The sequence below is a fragment of the Phalangium opilio genome, unplaced genomic scaffold, assembly GCF_054372755.1.
Source record: "Phalangium opilio isolate 3A_F unplaced genomic scaffold, DU_Popi_V2 ptg000362l_1, whole genome shotgun sequence".
Classification (NCBI taxonomy): Eukaryota; Metazoa; Arthropoda; class Arachnida; order Opiliones; family Phalangiidae; genus Phalangium; species Phalangium opilio.
This window is the reverse complement of record NW_028324231.1, coordinates 789,514-810,867: the sequence shown is the minus strand read 5'-3', so window position 1 is coordinate 810,867 and position 21,354 is coordinate 789,514. Positions and strand designations below refer to the sequence as shown.

Genomic DNA, 21,354 nt, shown 5'->3' with positions numbered 1-21,354 from the left:
TTTAATTTTAATCTATACGTTCGGTAATCAACAAGAGGAACAAACGCGAGCCAATCCTACGAGTTTCTCCCATTATCCCGAGCAGTAGCAAAATGGAGGATCTTTCTGTCGAAGTTTGCGGCGAAAACGGAGCCTACTACAAGGTAAAATACATTTTTTTCATTAAGATTTGAACGATTCCCGGTTTAGAAAACCTTACGTCAAATCCTAATATCCCAAGGAAAATATCGGTTTTGCCCGCGCGTCATCGTTTTCAGGCTTAACGCGCGGGAAACGGTCCAATTAAGGCTGACACTAAGTCACTTTTTTTCACTAAAAGTCACTTTTCCAAAACTTGCTTACTATTTGTCACTTTTTAAGGATTTTTGAGTCTTTCGGTGTTATTTATCTTCTCGACTACAACGTTAAACGTAATATAATTGAGTGTAAGACGGTTTAAGCGCAAAAATAGTTGATAAAACCCGAAAATCGTCTTTACTTTGCGTTCTGAGCTGTGCTCCAAAATGGTCTAATTGAATTTCGCCGAAGACCTTTTCTGAGGTGACCTTTCCTTTGACTGGAAATATCCAAGGCCATAGATTGGGCTTAATTACGACACCAACCTTTAAAATATCTTCTAAATCGGTCATCTCTGAAAACATTTCATTTCAAGTGGTCCTTTTTATAGCTTAATTTGCCCTTATTTAGTCACTTTTTGTTTACTGTTTTTAAATTAATTAGTCACTTAAGGGTCAATTCATAAACGTACGTCGGACGCAACGCAATTTAGTACAGACAAAGGCAGGACTTGGCGCACGACGCCCTGCCTTCGCCTGTACTAAATTGCGTTGCGTCCGACGTTTATGAATTCCACCCTTATTCAACTAAAATTGAGCGTATGAGTTAGTGTCAGCCCTGGAAACCCTTTTGATTAGGCTTAGGCCTTGTCGCACGGTGGCAATTGGGAATAGCCCGCAAATTCGAGACTCGATTCGGCAGCGCCGCGGAAAAATAAAATTATGTAAAAGCAGAAGCCCTTAATGTGGAAATGTGTAGCTACATAGTTTTTACATGATGTTTAACAAATGATAGAAAATAGCTTATGATGAGTTAGTAGAGCTTCAAGTATCGTGTACAATGAGTTTGGATTCATTTGTAGCTTGAGTAGTTAAGTCTAAACTTTAGCTCAAGCCTTTTATAGAGCTTTGAGTACTAGCTTTGATAACATTAGAATGGTTAGTGCAGTTTTAGTTTTACCACCACCTGGCAATGTTTCAACGTTAAACCTGTTTTGAAAATTATCTAATAACTGCTTATTTAAATTATACCTAACTAGTATTCAGAATTTAGTTGCGTAATTCTACTTGAAATTTATATTTTTCTTAGTGTTGTATGATGTTAGAAAACTTATAGGTGTCAGCGTAAGTTTATAAGACATGTTCCATAAGTGTGTCACTCGTTAATGAGAGCTTGTCATGAAGTGACGTAGGTGAAACGTCATAGATTCTCGTAAAGCGACGCCTAGTGAGGCCCTGTCATAGGCTTAGTACAGACTAAAGAGGAGGATGGACTGCAAAACCGAGTGTAGTCAATTCTCACGTCGTTCTTGAAATAGCTCTCATTAAACCTTTAACATTACGAAGTATGGGTAGTGACATACTTATGTAACGTATCTTATAAACTTATGGTGTCAGTTAGAACATTATGAAACATTTAGTGAAGTTTTAATGTGTAAAAGTTGCATCTTTACACCGAAAATGTGAATTATCTTCTTCCTTAAGTTTTGAGCCACAATAAGTTTAAAAGAGAGCTTTAAAATATTGAGTTGAAAGGTCATAAAAGCATTCGTTGGAAAGTTTGGTGCTCATGAAGAGTAAGGACCTATGTTAAAAAAGACTGATCCATTTTAAGCCTATAACTGAAAACCTAATCTTGAGTATTTAATGCCTAAAGTATATCTTTCTTTAGGCATTTATAACGGACCTACATGACGAAGAGGTTTCCGTGGCCTTTGAGAATGAGTAAAAACTTTTTCTTTTGTTCCGCACGAAAAATGACACTGCTTAAAATAGTTTTTTATTTTATAAAAAATTATTTTAATTTTATTTCAGTCTCCTTTAAACATTTATTAAACCTTTATTAGTCCAATTACCACCATTTTGTTTTTAAGTTGGCAGCCTGAAAGAAAGTTTCCGTTCCGAAGAGTTAGACTACCTCCCACTCCTAAAGAAGGCGACAAAAATGAAATTGTTGAGGGGCAGGAAGTGGAAGTACGTCACTCATTTTGGAGTTGAATTTAGTGAAATTCGTGATCGGAGAAATAGAGTGGAGATCACGTTATTTTATCCTCTTCTTTTTAGGTGTATTCTAGAGCCAATGAACAAGAAGCTTGTGGCTGGTGGCGAGCTTTAGTTAAAATGACGTATGGGGAGTCGTATGTTGCTGAGTATTTGGGACGGGAAACAACGTATTTAGAAATTTTTCCTGGAAAACGATTAAGGCCAAAAAATACAAAGTATGATTGGTTAATTAAATTAAAACCCTAATAAATTGGTAGGGTGTGTGTTAATGCTTGTAACGCGTTATAGCCCTCCTTTAACAAAGAATACATTTCACAAATTTGAATTGCAAGTGCCGGAATATCTTGGAGAATAGTAAGATGACAAAAAAAATCAATTTGAAAAGTGTTTTGGCATAACCGAATAATCTCTTCAATTTAGCTTAAAAGTAGAATCGACGCACGAGGAGTTTAAAAAGGCCATTGCGGCAGTAGTTTGCAAATTCAATCCTGAAAAAAATTGCCTTATTATAATTGTAAGTTGGTTTTTTTTTGTTTTTCATTCCACAACACGCGGTCCTGTGAAAGAAACGCGTGACGACCTATGACGTATCTCTCTTTACAGTTTTCGTCACAGGCCAGGTGTGAGGTTCTTAATATAAAAAGGGCAACGTTGCTTAGCGATATGCACATTCGGAATGCAGTTCTACTACTAGAAGCTGCTCGACAGTTGGAGGTGCGCCACAACCCTCGGCTTGGTCCCCAGTACATACGTTGTACCTGTCAAAAGATCCTCTAACTCTTATAAAAAATTCTGATATAATTAATGATGATATTCGTTTCCTTATAATAAATAAATAGAATCAAAATGAAAGGTTCGACTCTCATTTCACGTATTATTGTCATACTTCTCAAATTTGCTGCTTATGACATTTCATTAAATGTCTGTCTATATCGATTTTACTTGAAATATAAAGGTTCTATACTCCCTTTAAAATATCGTTTATCAACCTTTCAAATGATGATTTCAGGCTTATAAATTGGGGCCCTAGATTAATATAACAATAATATTAAACTAATTCAATTAAGTTGGTCCCCCCCCCCAAAAACTGACACAATTGGAAATAATCGAAATTATTATCGAAAATAGCCACACCTAAAAAAATTACGAAATTTATCGAATAATAAAAAAAAAAATACCACCCAGCCCAAAACCGTCAACCCATAGTTCAAACTCAATTAAAAATCAAACTCCCCGCGAAGTCTTGTTCGAATTATTACCTCCCCAAAAATGAGGTATAACCTCTGTTGACGATAAAACGATTAATAATATAAATTATTCAACATCTCAATAGCTTCTTAAGAATGCATCCCCCGAAATGACATAATGAGACCATAATCGGTCAAAAACATATTCCCAAAGAAAGCTTGAAACTGAAATTATTTTAAAGATAATTCCGGAACAATTAAAGTTAAGACGAACTAAATTAGTGGGATGTAACAAATGATCCGGACCAGTTATGACGAAAGACTGTTACATATAAACAGGAATTCATATAGCTAATTGGAATAAATAATTGTGAGTCCCAAATACATCCCACGTTAATTTCTACGCGGGTATTGTGGGCCGGACTTGAGAGCTTACAATCCCTCACGCCTCGTAACTCAGACGTCATTCTAGAGCTGTTATAGACTAGTGCGCGGTAGAGAGGGGTGTAGACTATGTATCCCTCCCTCTGGGCGTGCTCTTGTAAGAGGCGATACTGTACGCTCCCAGTAGGGGGATGACACTGAGCTAAGAGATACAAGGGTATGACGTTTGCATACGTAGTACTGCCATTACTCTATATCATTGGTTGATACCAAGGCGAGTGAGTAAGCGCGCGCAAGGTGCAACAGGCAGTAAGATAGATTATTCGCCAGGAAAAATCCGTCATACATTTAGCCCTTCCTACAAAATACGCCTAGATACGTTGTCAAAACAACCTCACAATCATTCCAATTAGCTTTATGCATTCCCGATATAAATATAAAACAAGAAGAAAGATTTCTCCCGGTCCGACCTAATAAACTTAACGGTGCATGCTTTAGAAACAGATGGAAAAAGCAAGCTAAACGTGATTTGTTAGCGACTGCACCGCGCCCATCGAGGGCTATTATTTTTTATTTCTTTCATTTCTTTGGTAAACTAAAAGATTAACAGTGAAAGTATATCGAATCTTTGAAAAGGATTATATAGTATTTTCTTTTTCGGCTAGACGTCGTCGGAAACTCCCCATTTTTCGAAGACCCTCTTTAAAAGCGAGTGGTTACTGTTAGATTGTATCTGGATCCATCATTTAACCACCACCGCCCTCCCTCTTCTCAATAATCCCCGCTGTTTTTCAAGAATTAAGTTGAAAAAGAAATTTAAATTAACCCTTTTATAGTGGGGGAAAAGTAATATCATCCGATTCTCCGGCTTATTTCGCGTCACTTTCTCCCAAGGATTTGAAGTTGGAACAACTATAACTAAAGCGTTTCCGTCGGAATCTCTTACCACCACCACAGGTAAGTCAGTTAAATTATTTTAATTATGATTAGGCCTACACGTAATATTAAATGGGGAATTTTTATTTCGCGAAACTTTAATATTTAGTAGGATATTATAATTTAAATTATTATTATTATTTTCTTATGTAAGTCCTGTTTAAACGCTACTTTCTTAGCACGTTGTTAAAATTAATAAAAATAGAGTAAGATTCATTGATTCATCGTGATTTTGTTGAGATCTAATTTTGTAGGCTCTCTCTATAAGATGGTAATTTAATTTAGTACTACACTTTCCAAAAGTCTGAACTAATTAATTGGATTAGTTACTTAACTCTATTTAAGAGATAATTACTTAATATTAGGAAAGAAGTGAAAATTTTAACCTTCAAACTTGCGTAACTATTTTTATAAAGTTAGTTTGGTGTAGATTAGTTTTGATACAATTTAGGCAATTGCGCAATACGGATACCCCTTGGCAAGAAAAAAAAACTGTTCTTGATCCATTATTGCCAATTAATATATTATCTCGACGTATCTAGGCGGATTTTGCGAAAAGAGCCAATGAAATCACAGTTAGAAAGACTCCATCAGAATTATGAGGTGTGACGGATAGTAAATTCTCAAACCCGGGTATATGGGGGTCACAATGATTCCAATTAACTATATGTATTCCTGATCAGTTACAATTTAACTACAAATTAATGGTATGCTACTATATAGGTTTTGTTTATCATAATATAACGCGTGCCGTTGCTCTTTTACCGTATAAAAGGGTTAATTTGAGTTGGTAAGTAAATCGAGTTCAAAAATAAAATCAACCGGTTCGTGACATCATAACTTTCTTAGTTCTAAATTTCTAATCTCAATATTTCTTCAAATGTAGGAACACCCAAATAAGAGGGGCAGCTCACTCTTTCGTCATTAATAAAATTAAAAATACGCAATTAGTAAATTAAATCAAATTAAAACTATTTTCGTACCGTCTACAGCGTCCTTCCTGTTTGATTAAATTTTATTAATTAGTCTGATTAAATGTACTAGGAAAACGAGAGTGAACTGCCCCTCGACTCAGCCACATTATATTAATCTAGGAGCGTTTTCGAAGAAAACTAATAAATACTCAATTTAACATAACATAAACGGTGTCAAATTTGTTTTTCGTTCATTTTAAATTCAGCCTCCTCAACTAAAACTCTGTGATCTTATGATAAACAAAACTAAAAGAAAGAAAAAATTAAATTGAAGGAAAAGATTCCTTAGTAACCAAGTTCCCATATTAAAGATTATTTAGTAAATACTTACACATAGGGCCCAGTTAATAATTATGATTGATTTACACCCACACTACGTCATTGTAATTAACTCTATTAAGACCTTAAATGAATTATTTCCTTAAATCTGCACCTGTTACCGTCGCCAACTTAAAAAAAAGAAAAGAAATTAATATTTAAGACCTTGAAAAGTTGAAATATTGGGTTTTTAAAAATTCATTTCTAAGATACCAGGAAAATGGCGTAGTTTGTGATATAAATTTATAGATCCGGATTAAAAAAATTATATAGGAAAAATAATAACGGTAAATGTTTAAAACCCATAAGAAATGATTCACGAGAAAAAAACACCAAGAAAATAACATACGAACGTGATTTCACGACAATATGGAATGGTACAAAGTCGACCTGAGAGAGTGTTAATATATATCTTTAAAGGGTCCCATAGCCTTTTACTTGGTGTCAAGTAACCTGGGAAATAGATTTACAATCGCCTATAGGCATAAAGTCACCATTAAAACTCGTTTCCCCATCATTATGATTTGAATATAAAATAATAATAATAACAAAAATTAAACTATATAGTTGTAATTCGTGTTTAAAAAATAAAAAAACGTGTAAATTGATAGTTTTACAAAGATAAAAGATGGAAATGGAACTTTTTCATGAAAAGTTTGGACAGAAATTCGTCACGAAGAGACCAAATGTCAAAACCTTGCGTCTTTTCCAAAAAAAAAAAATATTATAAATTGGCGTAAAAATCACGAAAAAAGAAACGAGTTTCAATTTTCTTTTACAAAATTTAAAATTAAAGAAAAATTGACCTAGTAACCGTGTAAATCCCAAAACTTAAGTTTCTAATCTTTCGCGTGACATTCAAGTCGATTTTGATTTTAAGACCCCAGCTAGGGAGGGTTACTTTTTTTTCGATGATTTCACCGAAAGGGTGTGCGCTTTTTATGTTAAATTCCCGCCGGGATTTTAGGCAGACGCCGGTTTGGGGTTTTTCTTTTGGGGGTTAATTAAAAATTTGCCCACTTAAATTAAATTTTAATTTAAATATATTTCATAAAAATAATTACTTTAGGATGGAGCGTTTCATAGTTTTAGCGACGTTTCTCGTGCTAGTAAATTCGCAAGCGCAATACAGTTATTTCAACATTCACAGGACTGAAGTGGCTCCATTACCGACTTTCGTAAGAAGATTTTTATGTTGTAGTCAAACTAATATACCGTTTCAGACAATGAAACCCTTGACTCAAATAGATGGGTCAAAAAAATTGGTCAGTGATCAATTTGACTCATCTGAAGGAGTCAAAAAGTTGTACCGTCTGAGAGGGCCTTTAGTTGGCATCGTTAAATACACCTTCACACGTGACGTTTGTTTTCAGAGGCCATTTAACCCTAACCTCGATCCTCTACTGGTGACTCCACCCTCTGTAAATTTGGCTTCCGCGGCACCATCTGCCCCCGCTAACGTTGAAACTGTAACTCAAGTACCGGGAACTACCGGTCCAACATCCCCGCCAACTCAACAAGAAGGTAGCGGAATCGCCGCCTCTCAGTTGCCCAACTCCTTTTACTTCAACAGTTTCGAACAGCATCAAGCCAGTCAACAATTAAACCCATTTTTATTCAACGGATTCAATTCCTTGAGGCATAATCAAGCCAAGTCGATCTCCGCCTCCGTACCACAAGTAATACCACGATTACCCCAACTTCCTCAAGTACCACAGACAACTTTCCAAAGTTTCCCAAATTTACCGCGAAACTTTCCTAATCAACTTTATGGAGCTGGTTTCCCTTTCACTGGTAAATAAGCTGGATCGAGTAAAGGACAAGTAACATTTATATTCACGTCACTAATACTTATGTCCTGTAGGTTTCAATCAATTTCCACGACATATTCCGCAAGTAACGCCTCAAGTGACTACCTAACGTCCGAGGACCCCAAGGTCACTACCAACAAGTTCATAATCAAAACCCTTTCGGCTTTGGATACAATCCTTACCAAGGAATTCTTCCTCCACCAATCATCTACCAGATTATTTATTACAACATTCCATCAGGTAATAAATATCTTAATTAATCCCACCACTTGTCCATGCAGATGCCAGTAAACTTAAAAGATATTACAAGAACCGGTTCTTGTTTAACTGATTGGTTTTTGATCGCGTAGGCAATGAAACTGCGACCAACGAAACGACCACTTCAACACCGGAAGGGACTACGGAAGGAAGCGTGGTAGTTGAAATACCGACTGTACCAGCATCGACAAGTAGTAGGATCGTTGAGGAAGTTACGCCTAAAGCAACTATCACAACCACTACGACTACTGAGGCACCAACAACTACAACCGCCGCTGCAACTACAACTACAACCGCTGCTACAACTACAACTACGGCTGCAATAACAACTACAACCGAAAAAGCGGAAACGGAAGGAACTACATCTACAACGGAAGCATCTTCTACCTCAACCGAAAATACCACAGAGAAATAGTTAACTTCAAAATTAGTTTGCTCAAACTATGATAAATTGTCATACAATTAATATAAGAAATGCATGGAGTTATATGATCGTAGATGAACTTAACAGTTAAAATAAAGTTAACTACGATTAATTTTCTAACAATGTACACTAAAATAAATACACACTTTTTTTTCCTCCAAATTAAAATTAATTTAAGTAAATAAGAAAATATTAGTTTTGTTGCAGAATACGCCAACGCCAGCAGGTGTCGGCACTATCTAGACCGCCAAAGACGGGAAAACTGTTTTCCCTGTCAATTTTCCCGTCACGCTTTTCAAATTTCAATAGGAGCAAAAAATGGATAACCTTACCATACAAGAATCTAAAACAATGATTTCCAAGTTTATCTCACACTTCCTGCTAAATAATAATTTATGTAGCATCCAATTAATAATTTTACGTTTTTCTTAGGTTATCGCAAATGGTAGGACTGCAAAATGTATTGTAACCCTTTAAAAGGTCATTAAGTCGAGAGGGTGTCATTGGAAAGCGCCTAGATCGTGGCCTATGATCTTGACAGACCCTATTACTCAACAAACACTTTAACCTGGTTCTTAGGCAATACATTACAGCCGTAACCTCTACGAGAACGTTTTCAACGTTTACGCTATTTTATCTCGAAACATCTCAATTTTAAAGATCTAACTAAACATTTCATACATTTCTTCACCCCCCTCCGAAACGCTTAGCGCGCCATCTAAGATACAAAATATCTTAAACATAATTATAAGACTATTTTTTTATATTAATTTATGGAATATTATTTATTTTATTATAATTGTTTTATATAATATTATTTAATATAAATTATTTACCACGATAATTTATACTTCTGTTCATGTGAAGATGTTATAGTGTCAAAGGTCAAAGTTAAAGCGTTAAGAAATGCTTAACCTCTCAACTGCTACTCCTATAGCAGTATCTCTACTGCTACTATTATAGCAGTACCACATTTAGTCGTTTACCCCGGACCCCCACTCAAGTTTCGCGCCACTCTGGAAATTCCAGGGAAAGCCTGAAAGGGTACAAAATAACGATGGGTGATTGGCTCATTTTTCCTTTTGGCTTTTTGTTTTGCCACGCGTACTGACATAAGTTAATTAAGCCTTAATTAAGGCTTAATTAACTTATGGTACTGAGTAGAGACTCATTTTTTTAAAAAAGGAAGTGAGTTAAAAAATAAAACAAGGTTTCCACCAGATTAACTTTTTTAAATACTGAGAGTATATTTCCTCGTCGTTATTCAAAAAAGTGCAAAATCGTCCCCCCAAAAAAATTAAAAAATACTTGCCATTCTAGGGCCGCTCTTGGACACAAAAGATAAACTATTGTTTTTTGTCGAAAGCAGGAACGTAATAAAAAGCCTTTGTTACGATAGTTTACTCTTAGTTTGTCTGATTTTCGGTTTGTCGGCAAGTTCGTGAGTTTTTAATTTTAATCTATACGTTCGGTAATCAACAAGAGGAACAAACGCGAGCCAATCCTACGAGTTTCTCCCATTATCCCGAGCAGTAGCAAAATGGAGGATCTTTCTGTCGAAGTTTGCGGCGAAAACGGAGCCTACTACAAGGTAAAATACATTTTTTTCATTAAGATTTGAACGATTCCCGGTTTAGAAAACCTTACGTCAAATCCTAATATCCCAAGGAAAATATCGGTTTTGCCCGCGCGTCATCGTTTTCAGGCTTAACGCGCGGGAAACGGTCCAATTAAGGCTGACACTAAGTCACTTTTTTTCACTAAAAGTCACTTTTCCAAAACTTGCTTACTATTTGTCACTTTTTAAGGATTTTTGAGTCTTTCGGTGTTATTTATCTTCTCGACTACAACGTTAAACGTAATATAATTGAGTGTAAGACGGTTTAAGCGCAAAAATAGTTGATAAAACCCGAAAATCGTCTTTACTTTGCGTTCTGAGCTGTGCTCCAAAATGGTCTAATTGAATTTCGCCGAAGACCTTTTCTGAGGTGACCTTTCCTTTGACTGGAAATATCCAAGGCCATAGATTGGGCTTAATTACGACACCAACCTTTAAAATATCTTCTAAATCGGTCATCTCTGAAAACATTTCATTTCAAGTGGTCCTTTTTATAGCTTAATTTGCCCTTATTTAGTCACTTTTTGTTTACTGTTTTTAAATTAATTAGTCACTTAAGGGTCAATTCATAAACGTACGTCGGACGCAACGCAATTTAGTACAGACAAAGGCAGGACTTGGCGCACGACGCCCTGCCTTCGCCTGTACTAAATTGCGTTGCGTCCGACGTTTATGAATTCCACCCTTATTCAACTAAAATTGAGCGTATGAGTTAGTGTCAGCCCTGGAAACCCTTTTGATTAGGCTTAGGCCTTGTCGCACGGTGGCAATTGGGAATAGCCCGCAAATTCGAGACTCGATTCGGCAGCGCCGCGGAAAAATAAAATTATGTAAAAGCAGAAGCCCTTAATGTGGAAATGTGTAGCTACATAGTTTTTACATGATGTTTAACAAATGATAGAAAATAGCTTATGATGAGTTAGTAGAGCTTCAAGTATCGTGTACAATGAGTTTGGATTCATTTGTAGCTTGAGTAGTTAAGTCTAAACTTTAGCTCAAGCCTTTTATAGAGCTTTGAGTACTAGCTTTGATAACATTAGAATGGTTAGTGCAGTTTTAGTTTTACCACCACCTGGCAATGTTTCAACGTTAAACCTGTTTTGAAAATTATCTAATAACTGCTTATTTAAATTATACCTAACTAGTATTCAGAATTTAGTTGCGTAATTCTACTTGAAATTTATATTTTTCTTAGTGTTGTATGATGTTAGAAAACTTATAGGTGTCAGCGTAAGTTTATAAGACATGTTCCATAAGTGTGTCACTCGTTAATGAGAGCTTGTCATGAAGTGACGTAGGTGAAACGTCATAGATTCTCGTAAAGCGACGCCTAGTGAGGCCCTGTCATAGGCTTAGTACAGACTAAAGAGGAGGATGGACTGCAAAACCGAGTGTAGTCAATTCTCACGTCGTTCTTGAAATAGCTCTCATTAAACCTTTAACATTACGAAGTATGGGTAGTGACATACTTATGTAACGTATCTTATAAACTTATGGTGTCAGTTAGAACATTATGAAACATTTAGTGAAGTTTTAATGTGTAAAAGTTGCATCTTTACACCGAAAATGTGAATTATCTTCTTCCTTAAGTTTTGAGCCACAATAAGTTTAAAAGAGAGCTTTAAAATATTGAGTTGAAAGGTCATAAAAGCATTCGTTGGAAAGTTTGGTGCTCATGAAGAGTAAGGACCTATGTTAAAAAAGACTGATCCATTTTAAGCCTATAACTGAAAACCTAATCTTGAGTATTTAATGCCTAAAGTATATCTTTCTTTAGGCATTTATAACGGACCTACATGACGAAGAGGTTTCCGTGGCCTTTGAGAATGAGTAAAAACTTTTTCTTTTGTTCCGCACGAAAAATGACACTGCTTAAAATAGTTTTTTATTTTATAAAAAATTATTTTAATTTTATTTCAGTCTCCTTTAAACATTTATTAAACCTTTATTAGTCCAATTACCACCATTTTGTTTTTAAGTTGGCAGCCTGAAAGAAAGTTTCCGTTCCGAAGAGTTAGACTACCTCCCACTCCTAAAGAAGGCGACAAAAATGAAATTGTTGAGGGGCAGGAAGTGGAAGTACGTCACTCATTTTGGAGTTGAATTTAGTGAAATTCGTGATCGGAGAAATAGAGTGGAGATCACGTTATTTTATCCTCTTCTTTTTAGGTGTATTCTAGAGCCAATGAACAAGAAGCTTGTGGCTGGTGGCGAACTTTAGTTAAAATGACGTATGGGGAGTCGTATGTTGTAGACTATTTGGCACGAGAAACAACGTATACAGAAAATGTTCCTGGAAAACGATTAAGGCCAAAAAATACAAAGTATGATTGGTTAATTAAATTAAAACCCTAATAAATTGGTAGGGTGTGTTAATGCTTGTAACGCGTTATAGCCCTCCTTTAACAAAGAATACATTTCACAAATTTGAATTGCAAGTGCCGGAATATCTTAGAGAATAGTAAGATGACAAAAAAAAATCAATTTGAAAAGTGTTTTGGCATAACCGAATAATCTCTTCAATTTAGCTTAAAAGTAGAATCGACGCACGAGGAGTTTAAAAAGGCCATTGCGGCAGTAGTTTGCAAATTCAATCCTGAAAAAAATTGCCTTATTATAATTGTAAGTTGGTTTTTTTTTTGTTTTTCATTCCACAACACGCGGTCCTGTGAAAGAAACGCGTGACGACCTATGACGTATCTCTCTTTACAGTTTTCGTCACAGGCCAGGTCTGAGGTTGTTAATAAAAGGGCAACGTTGCTTAGCGATATGCACTTTCGGAATGGAGTTCTACTACTAGAAGCTGCTCGACAGTTGGAGGTGCGCCACAGCCCTCGGCTTGGTCCCCAGTTCATACGTTGTACCTGTCAAAAGATCCTCTAAAATCCTTCGTTGTAGACCGACCTCTCTCTGACACTCCCATATTGTCAGGAAATAAAATATCCCGCCCTTTCCACCCAAACCTATTGTTAAATTAGAAATGAGGCGCAATCCAACCTCTTCTTAGATATATATTCAGAAACTCCTTAACATTTATTAGAAAAAACCAATTAATGCCCGTGAAAATCCTATTGTACTTACACTTGATCTTTCTAAAAATGATCCCTATGCTTTTGTTTTGGCTTATCGTCGCAATTTTTTATCCTATTTTCAGTTTAATATAGTTAAGATTCTATTTTAACACTCGACAATTTGTTCTATGCTAAAAGTTTCTTATGGTTATGGGATTAGTTTTTGCAATTACAAAAATTGTTTACAAATTGTCGAGCACGTGTTAACTATAGGCTGAAACTGTCAGCCTTTTGTAATGCTTAGAGGATAGGTGGTTTTTTACCTCTTTCTAAGTTTAGGGGCTTATAGTTTCAGTCTTGGTTTTAGTTTAGGTGTAGTGGTGAAGGTGAAAGAGGTATTAAGATTTACACAATGGTCTTTTTGAGATATCGGATGATATATGAACCATTTGGTGACATACACTCTTCATAGATGTTTTCTGTGAATTATTTTTATACTTTTATTTCACTCCTTTAATTGTGTGTAAGCCTCTTTTGCCTTCATTTATTTTTTATTCTTCAACTCAATTTCAATGGATTCCGTTTTTCTTGTTCTTGTTCTGGTTTCGTGTGCAGAGTACTAGTTCAACTGTTGGTTCAGGGTATTTGGAAGAATCTAGTGTCCGAGATGATCTAATGGGTTTGGCCATTGGAGCTCATGGTACGAATATTCAAAATGCGAGAGACTTGGAGGGGATTACTGGCATTGATTTGGATGAGACCACTTGCTCGTTCTATTCCTTCATCTCTGGAGAGGTACATTTGACGTTTGGCCTACTATTTTTTCGTTGGGCACACTATGTTTTTTCGCACCGTACAGTCCGATTTTTTGCACTTGTTTTAAAGGCGTTTTATCTCCATTATTTGACGTTTATTTCACTTTTAGCCACATTTTTGTTACAGACTTCCATCTCCAATGATGATGACCTTTTTGATGATGAAAAAAAAATTCTGATATAATTAATGATGATATTCGTTTCCTTATAATAAATAAATAGAATCAAAATGAAAGGTTCGACTCTAATTTCACGTATTATTGTCATGCTTCTCAAATTTTCTGCTTATGACATTTCATTAAATGTCTGTCTATATCGATTTTACTTGAAATATAAAGGTTCTATACTCCCTTTAAAATATCGTTTATCAACCTTTCAAATGATAATTTCAGGCTTATAAATTGGGGCCCTAGATTAATATAACAATAATATTAAACTAATTCAATTAAGTTGGTCCCCCCCCCCAAAAACTGACACAATTGGAAATAATCGAAATTATTATCGAAAATAGCCACACCTAAAAAAATTACGAAATTTATCGAATAATAAAAAAAAAAATACCACCCAGCCCAAAACCGTCAACCCATAGTTCAAACTCAATTAAAAATCAAACTCCCCGCGAAGTCTTGTTCGAATTATTACCTCCCCAAAAATGAGGTATAACCTCTGTTGACGATAAAACGATTAATAATATAAATTATTCAACATCTCAATAGCTTCTTAAGAATGCATCCCCCGAAATGACATAATGAGACCATAATCGGTCAAAAACATATTCCCAAAGAAAGCTTGAAACTGAAATTATTTTAAAGATAATTCCGGAACTAAATTAGTGGGATGTAACAAATGATCCGGACCAGTTATGACGAAAGACTGTTATATATATATATATATATATAAACAGGAATTCATATAGCTAATTGGAATAAATAATTGTGAGTCTCAAATACATCCCACGTTAATTTCTACGCGGGTATTGTGGGCCGGACTTGAGAGCTTACAATCCCTCACGCCTCGTAACTCAGACGTCATTCTAGAACTGTTATAGACTAGTGGCGGTAGAGAGGGGTGTAGACTATGTATCCCTCCCTCTGGGCGTGCTCTTGTAAGAGGCGATACTGTACGCTCCCAGTAGGGGGATGACACTGAGCTAAGAGATACAAGGGTATGACGTTTGCATACGTAGTACTGCCATTACTCTATATCATTGGTTGATACCAAGGCGAGTGAGTAAGCGCGCGCAAGGTGCAACACACTGTAAAAAAAAATGTGGCGGAAACGCTCCTATAAAGGTATTTTCGACCCCCACCCCAGACGTACCATATAAGGTATGAATTCGCACCCTTCATATAGGGTATTAATGTGAACCCCTAGATAAGGGGCGTTTTTTTATACCATTGGGTAATTTTTCGCGCCTTAATAGGTACATATTAGTAACATAGTATTTGTCTTTGAAACAACAGAAGGGAATAAATATGTACCCTTCTTGAGTGATTGGGGTATAAATAGACTCCATATATGGTGCTTTTCCGGACAACAACAATTTGAATTAGGGGTGCGAAAAAGCGCCCTTTCTCCATTTAGGGGTGCGTTTTCAGACCATTAAAGGTATTTTCTTGGATATCAAAAATTTGGCTCAGGGGTGCGAAAAAGCACCCTTTCTCCATTTAGGGGTGCGTTTTCAGACCATTAAAGGTATTTTCTTGGATATCAAAAATTCGAATTAGGGGTACAAAAAGCGCCCTTTCTCCATTTATAGGTGCGTTTTCAGACCATTAAAGGTATTTTCCCGTACCTTAAAAATTTGACTCGGGGGTCCGAAAATATTATTTTTCTCCATTTTAAGGTGCATTTTATTACAATTAAAGGGGTTTAAAAGTTTGAGCAAGGAAATGTGATTATTTTCGACGAAATAGTTTTATAGCCATGAGGTATCTATTGTGATAATTCTTTAAAAGAACTTCAGTGTATAGTTAACTTTATCGGGGTCAATTAAGATTCGGATTAAAATACTTTAACACTTTGATTTATTTTTAAATTATTTATACTTCATTAATAAAAATTAAATTATAACTTTTTATTGAACAAATAGCTACTTTAAAGCCTATAAATTAATTTCACACTACAATATAATTATTAGAACATTAAGCTTAAACCTGATAATCTAAATATTTAGTACTATGAAAAACTAAACACTTACCAGAAACTATTTCTTAAGAAACCAGATATTAAAAAACTAATGATATCTCACCCCTATATAAAAATTTAATTAATTTATACCATAATTAATCTTCTCTAGTCAAATCAAAAACAAAGATTTTTAACAATATTTTTAGAAAAAAAATATTTGATTAAAGAAAGATGACTTTGTTACATTTGTACTAAAATTTCCACCACAGAAACAGATATTATAAAGCGCTTGAATAGTTGGTCGACCTTTTTTGACTTAACAAAGATTATTCAGTTGACGTCATCACGATTAATATAACCCTGCAATGAAAATATTATAGAACTGATTTAAAATTATCTTAAAATATCAAACCGCCGTTTTTAGACATTTTCAAACTCACATTTAAATTTAATCCTTTCCTGTTACAACACTCTAGAACATTACACAACAAGAATCCATTTTAAAGGCATGATGTTATGACTGCTATTTACTGTATCTTTTGTAAGCATTCCATGAAATTTTACATATCAGGTTCATACAAACCTGGACATGTCAGGGAAATAAATTTTTGACTAAAAACTGAGGGAAATTTTCAGTAAAATTCAAGCAACTTCGTGAGGCTAGAAGATTACTCCACTCTAAAATACATCCTGAAACTATTACTCAAAAAAAAAACCTGTGGAGTTATTTGGTGGTGCCAGAGCAAATGGGGAAAACCTGGATTTGTCAGGGAAAACGGGACTCCAAAAGTCTTATGGATGTACTTACAACTTACCTAAAACTTTATCATTTTTGACCAAATACCACAATTCTTTTCATTCACATCTTACGTGGAAAATACCTAAATTCATACCAACCTGGGTTTTAGCTGTTTCAAAATTTCACATCACTTAAGTTGTGATTCATGAACTAATCCATCAGTAATGATTTTTTGTAATGCTAAGTGTAAACGGAAAAGTTGCCTTCTGATGGCTGAAAAATGAAAATAGAGAATAAATTAAAATTAACTGGCCAAAGGCTTGCCTTACTTTAAAGGATGAGATCCGTTAGTCAGAACTTTAGTTTTTATGGCTCCTGATTCAAACAAGTCTGAAATAGGAAACATTTTTAAAATTCACACAGTTTATATTAATGTATTACACATAATTATTACCTTGGTTGGACTTGTGAGCGTAACTAATTTTCAAATGGACGTAGTCGCTTAAATGAGTGTCGCTAAGCCTAGTTTGAAATTTTTAGGGTTAAAAAAAATATGGCACGCGACGCGCGCGAATTTATTTCACGATGGCGCGTGCGCACGTGACTTTCAAGTAAAAAATTCCTTTTGAGGTATAAATAAACACCCTCCACAACATAAAATATTTACAAATGGTACAAAAACACACCAACAGAGAACCCTGAGGCTTGTTTTGACACCCTATAGGGTTAGAATAAACACCTTAAGGTGTTTTTTTAAGAAAATACCTTTAAGGGTACAAATACACCACATCAAAATCCAATTTTTTTTTACAGTGCAGGCAGTAAGATAGATTATTCGCCAGGAAAAATCCGTCATACATTTAGCCCTTCCTACAAAATACGCCTAGATACGTTGTCAAAACGACCTCACAATCATTCCAATTAGCTTTATGCATTCCCGATATAAATATAAAACAAGAAGAAAGATTTCTCCCGGTCCGGGCCGTTGCTATTTTGGCCTGTTTTTCGGGCCGAAATAGCCTGACACTATTTTGGCCTGTTTTTCAGGCGTAAATAGCTGGCCCGATGAGGCGCTGCTATTTAGGCCCGAAAAACAGGCCAAAATAGTGCCCAATCGCGAGCCAGCTATTTTGGCCTGTTTTTCGGGCTTCTGACTTTTCAGGCGAAATTAGCGTCATCTTATTCCTAAGCTATTTTGGCCTGTTTTTCAGGCGTCGGAATTTTCGGGCTGGAATAGCATTGTTCGCGCGGCCCGCACTATTTTGGCCTGTTTTTCGGGCTTAAGAAATTCAAGGCCAAATTAGGCACCCTATACTTGTAGACTATTTTCGCCTGTTTTTCGGGCCTTGATTTTCTATAGGCTAATATAGTCATGGCCGCGCGGGATGGACTATTTTAGCCTGTTTTCTTATCTTAGGACCAATGCTTTAGATTTTATTAAAAATTGGAAAAATGGCGACGTTTTCAATCAGGTGACTTCCGCCTTCCAATGTACTATGGGTTTAAGAAAATACCCGCCAAATCGAGTGCATATTCATTGGGAATTTTGCAGTGTCAACGAAATTGCACAGAATTTCAAGGAAAACGTAGGTTAGCAATTTTAACTTGCCCTAATCCTCCTTAGTAGACCATTTGTCTAAGGTTTTATGAGCTTAAAAAATAGTCGCTTAATTTTGAACTACTGAACACCTTCCCCTTTTCGCCCTTGGAACGTACATTTCCTCTGGAATTAAAAAAGACGACCCAGGGGCAAGGTCTGTATATGCGCAAAAAATTGCACTATTAGGTTGGCTCGTACAGACCCAAAAAATCTCGGTTTTTCGGAGCTAGGCGCGAGAGGTAGAAATATCTCAAAACATACGAAACAAGGCGACGCGTACCGCTTGAGGATTGAGAGGGCGAAGTGTCACGTGTGATGAAAGTGGGGAGAGAGAAATCTTTCGCTAAACGGTTAACGGTTCCTGGCCGATACTGGGCGCGAAACGGCAAATATCCTCCGCGAGATCTAGAGTCCGAGGCTCCGACAACATACTTCGGGAGTCGGGCGAGTGAGTCACGGGCTCACGGCCCTGGTCGGTAAAAGTTGTTCCGGGTAAATATACACGAGAATCTCAAGATAAATTAAATAGTTATTTAAGACTACCATTAATATTATTTTTGGCTTTGAAGCTAACGGCCAGTGATTTTGTTTTGACTATAATTTGTCAGGTATTAAAATATCCGGTAAGCCTCGGTTTCGGCTTGGGCACCGGTCGATTCAGCTTGTCATGTTTCACGAGATAGAATAATTATAATATTAATAATAATCAATTATAATTATTATAATCAATAGTTTGCACTAATTAATATACTAGAATAGTTATTGTTATTTTGTACCATGTGCAGGCACCTGAAATAAAACTTTATTCCAACTTCCAAAGTAATTAAACAGTCTGTGAAATAAATGGATTTTATGAAATTTACTGTGCCTATATTTATATTTATTTTTACTCTTATAAACACCGATCAACTAAAATTCATAATTAAAAAATACTCGCACAAAAATTATTTGTACAACATTTGCACTATAACGCTGTTTCTGAAAAGACTGGATGGCTGACAGACATACGTAAGATATTTTATAAGCCCCTCCGTGCTAGCTTTGTAAACCAACGCGCTGGTTGTCTGGAAAATCGAAAACTCGACGCGCGAAAAGCGCGTATGGGCCCCCCTTGACCCAGGGGCTCAGTTCGAAATAGTAGCCTGATTGTACCGTACTTAACAGGCGTACAGAAAAGTTGAGTGAATGGCCCCTCTATGCGCTACCCTAATGATTGAATAGCCCCTCTTTACCTTACCCTAATGAGTGAATAGCCCCTCTATAGCTTACCCTGAGTGAATAGCCCCTCTATACCTTACCCTAATGAGTGAATAGCCCCTCTATAGCTTGCCCTAATGAGTGAATAGCCCCTCTATACCTTACCCTAATGAGTGAATAGCCCCTCTATACCTTACCCTAATGAGTGAATAGCCCCTCTATAGCTTGCCCTAATGAGTGAATATCCCCTCTATAGCTTACCCTAATGAGTGAATAGCCCCTCTATACCTTACCCTAATGAGTGAATAGCCCCTCTATAGCTTGCCCTAATGAGTGAATAGCCCCTCTATACCTTACCCTAATGAGTGAATAGCCCCTCTATACCTTACCCTAATGAGTGAATAGCCCCTCTATAGCTTACCCTAATGAGTGAGTATCCCCTCTATAGCTTGCCCTAATGAGTGAATAGCCCCTCTATACCTTACCCTAATGAGTGAGTATCCCCTCTATAGCTTGCCCTAATGAGTGAATAGCCCCTCTATACCTTACCCTAATGAGTGAATAGCCCCTCTATACCTTACCCTAATGAGTGTATAGCCCCTCTATACCTTACCCTAATGAGTGAATAGCCCCTCTATACCTTACCCTAATGAGTGAATAGCCCCTCTATACCTTACCCTAATTAGTGAATATCCCCTCTATAGCTTACCCTAATGAGTGAGTATCCCCTCTATAGCTTGCCCTAATGAGTGAATAGCCCCTCTATAGCTTATCCTAATGAGTGAATAGCCCCTCTATACCTTACCCTAATGAGTGAATAGCCCCTCTATACCTTACCCTAATGAGTGAATAGCCCCTCTATACCTTACCCTAATGAGTGAATAGCCCCTCTATACCTTACCCTAATTAGTGAATATCCCCTCTATAGCTTACCCTAATGAGTGAGTATCCCCTCTATAGCTTGCCCTAATGAGTGAATAGCCCCTCTATAGCTTATCCTAATGAGTGAATAGCCCCTCTATACCTTACCCTAATGAGTGAATAGCCCCTCTATACCTTACCCTAATTAGTGAATATCCCCTCTATAGCTTACCCTAATGAGTGAGTATCCCCTCTATAGCTTGCCCTAATGAGTGAATAGCCCCTCTATAGCTTGCCCTAATGAGTGAATAGCCCCTCTATACCTTACCCTAATGAGTGAATAGCCCCTCTATAGCTTGCCCTAATGAGTGAATAGCCCCTCTATACCTTACCCTAATGAGTGAATAGCCCCTCTATACCTTACCCTAATGAGTGTATAGCCCCTCTATACCTTACCCTAATGAGTGAATAGCCCCTCTATACCTTACCCTAATGAGTGAATAGCCCCTCTATACCTTACCCTAATTAGTGAATATCCCCTCTATAGCTTACCCTAATGAGTGAGTATCCCCTCTATAGCTTGCCCTAATGAGTGAATAGCCCCTCTATAGCTTGCCCTAATGAGTGAATAGCCCCTCTATACCTTACCCTAATGAGTGAATAGCCCCTCTATAGCTTGCCCTAATGAGTGAATAGCCCCTCTATACCTTACCCTAATGAGTGAATAGCCCCTCTATACCTTACCCTAATGAGTGAATAGCCCCTCTATACCTTACCCTAATGAGTGAATAGCCCCTCTATAGCTTGCCCTA

The 21,354-nt window shown here is 36.5% G+C and overlaps 2 protein-coding genes and 1 long non-coding RNA gene across 8 annotated transcripts; 2 read left to right on the top strand and 1 right to left on the bottom strand.

Annotated features, from left to right (window-relative positions):
* The first annotated feature begins 3 nt into the window (after positions 1–3).
* Positions 4–14,250, top strand: LOC149597350 (RNA-binding protein fxr1-B-like). 4 transcript variants are annotated; one of them, XM_089861045.1, is made up of 9 exons: positions 4–143; positions 1,948–2,000; positions 2,150–2,249; positions 2,340–2,494; positions 2,568–2,633; positions 2,700–2,793; positions 2,883–2,993; positions 13,816–13,995; positions 14,143–14,250. In XM_089861045.1, the coding sequence occupies exons 1-9, from the start codon at positions 93–95 to the stop codon at positions 14,197–14,199; spliced, it is 867 nt and encodes a 288-aa protein (XP_089717171.1). In that variant the 5' UTR covers positions 4–92; the 3' UTR covers positions 14,200–14,250. The 4 variants fall into 4 exon arrangements, with proteins under 4 accessions (XP_089717171.1, XP_089717168.1, XP_089717170.1 ...); XM_089861042.1 differs by having other exon boundaries at positions 13,816–14,250; XM_089861043.1 differs by lacking the exons at positions 4–143; positions 1,948–2,000; positions 2,150–2,249; ... (2 more) ...; positions 2,700–2,793; positions 2,883–2,993 and adding exons at positions 9,280–10,162; positions 11,967–12,019; positions 12,169–12,268; ... (2 more) ...; positions 12,718–12,811; positions 12,902–13,009 and having other exon boundaries at positions 13,816–14,250.
* Positions 7,053–8,066, top strand: LOC149597351 (uncharacterized). The gene is made up of 2 exons (XM_089861046.1): positions 7,053–7,256; positions 7,452–8,066. Exons 1-2 carry the CDS (start codon positions 7,149–7,151, stop codon positions 7,878–7,880), a joined length of 537 nt encoding a protein of 178 aa, XP_089717172.1. The 5' UTR covers positions 7,053–7,148; the 3' UTR covers positions 7,881–8,066.
* Positions 14,251–16,103: 1,853 nt separating the features above from the next.
* LOC149597349 (uncharacterized) lies at positions 16,104–17,695 on the bottom strand. Of its 3 annotated transcripts, none has more exons than XR_016379227.1 (4): positions 17,214–17,695; positions 16,729–17,157; positions 16,586–16,675; positions 16,104–16,505 (listed from the first exon to the last, which is right to left on the bottom strand). It is a non-coding gene; the product is annotated as an uncharacterized LOC149597349 (long non-coding RNA). The 3 variants fall into 3 exon arrangements; XR_016379226.1 differs by having other exon boundaries at positions 16,586–17,157; positions 17,214–17,274; positions 17,339–17,695; XR_016379225.1 differs by having other exon boundaries at positions 16,586–17,157.
* Between the last annotated feature and the right edge of the window lie 3,659 nt (positions 17,696–21,354).

Coding starts and splice junctions, on each gene's coding strand:
- LOC149597350 (XM_089861042.1), top strand. CDS start 93: ATGGAGGATCTTTCTGTCGAAGTTTGCGGCGAAAACGGAGCCTACTAC. Junction 144..1,947: donor AAAACGGAGCCTACTACAAG/GTAAAATACATT, acceptor ATCTTTCTTTAG/GCATTTATAACGGACCTACA. Junction 2,634..2,699: donor CCGGAATATCTTGGAGAATA/GTAAGATGACAA, acceptor TCTTCAATTTAG/CTTAAAAGTAGAATCGACGC.
- LOC149597351 (XM_089861046.1), top strand. CDS start 7,149: ATGGAGCGTTTCATAGTTTTAGCGACGTTTCTCGTGCTAGTAAATTCG. Junction 7,257..7,451: donor TGGCTCCATTACCGACTTTC/GTAAGAAGATTT, acceptor GTTTGTTTTCAG/AGGCCATTTAACCCTAACCT.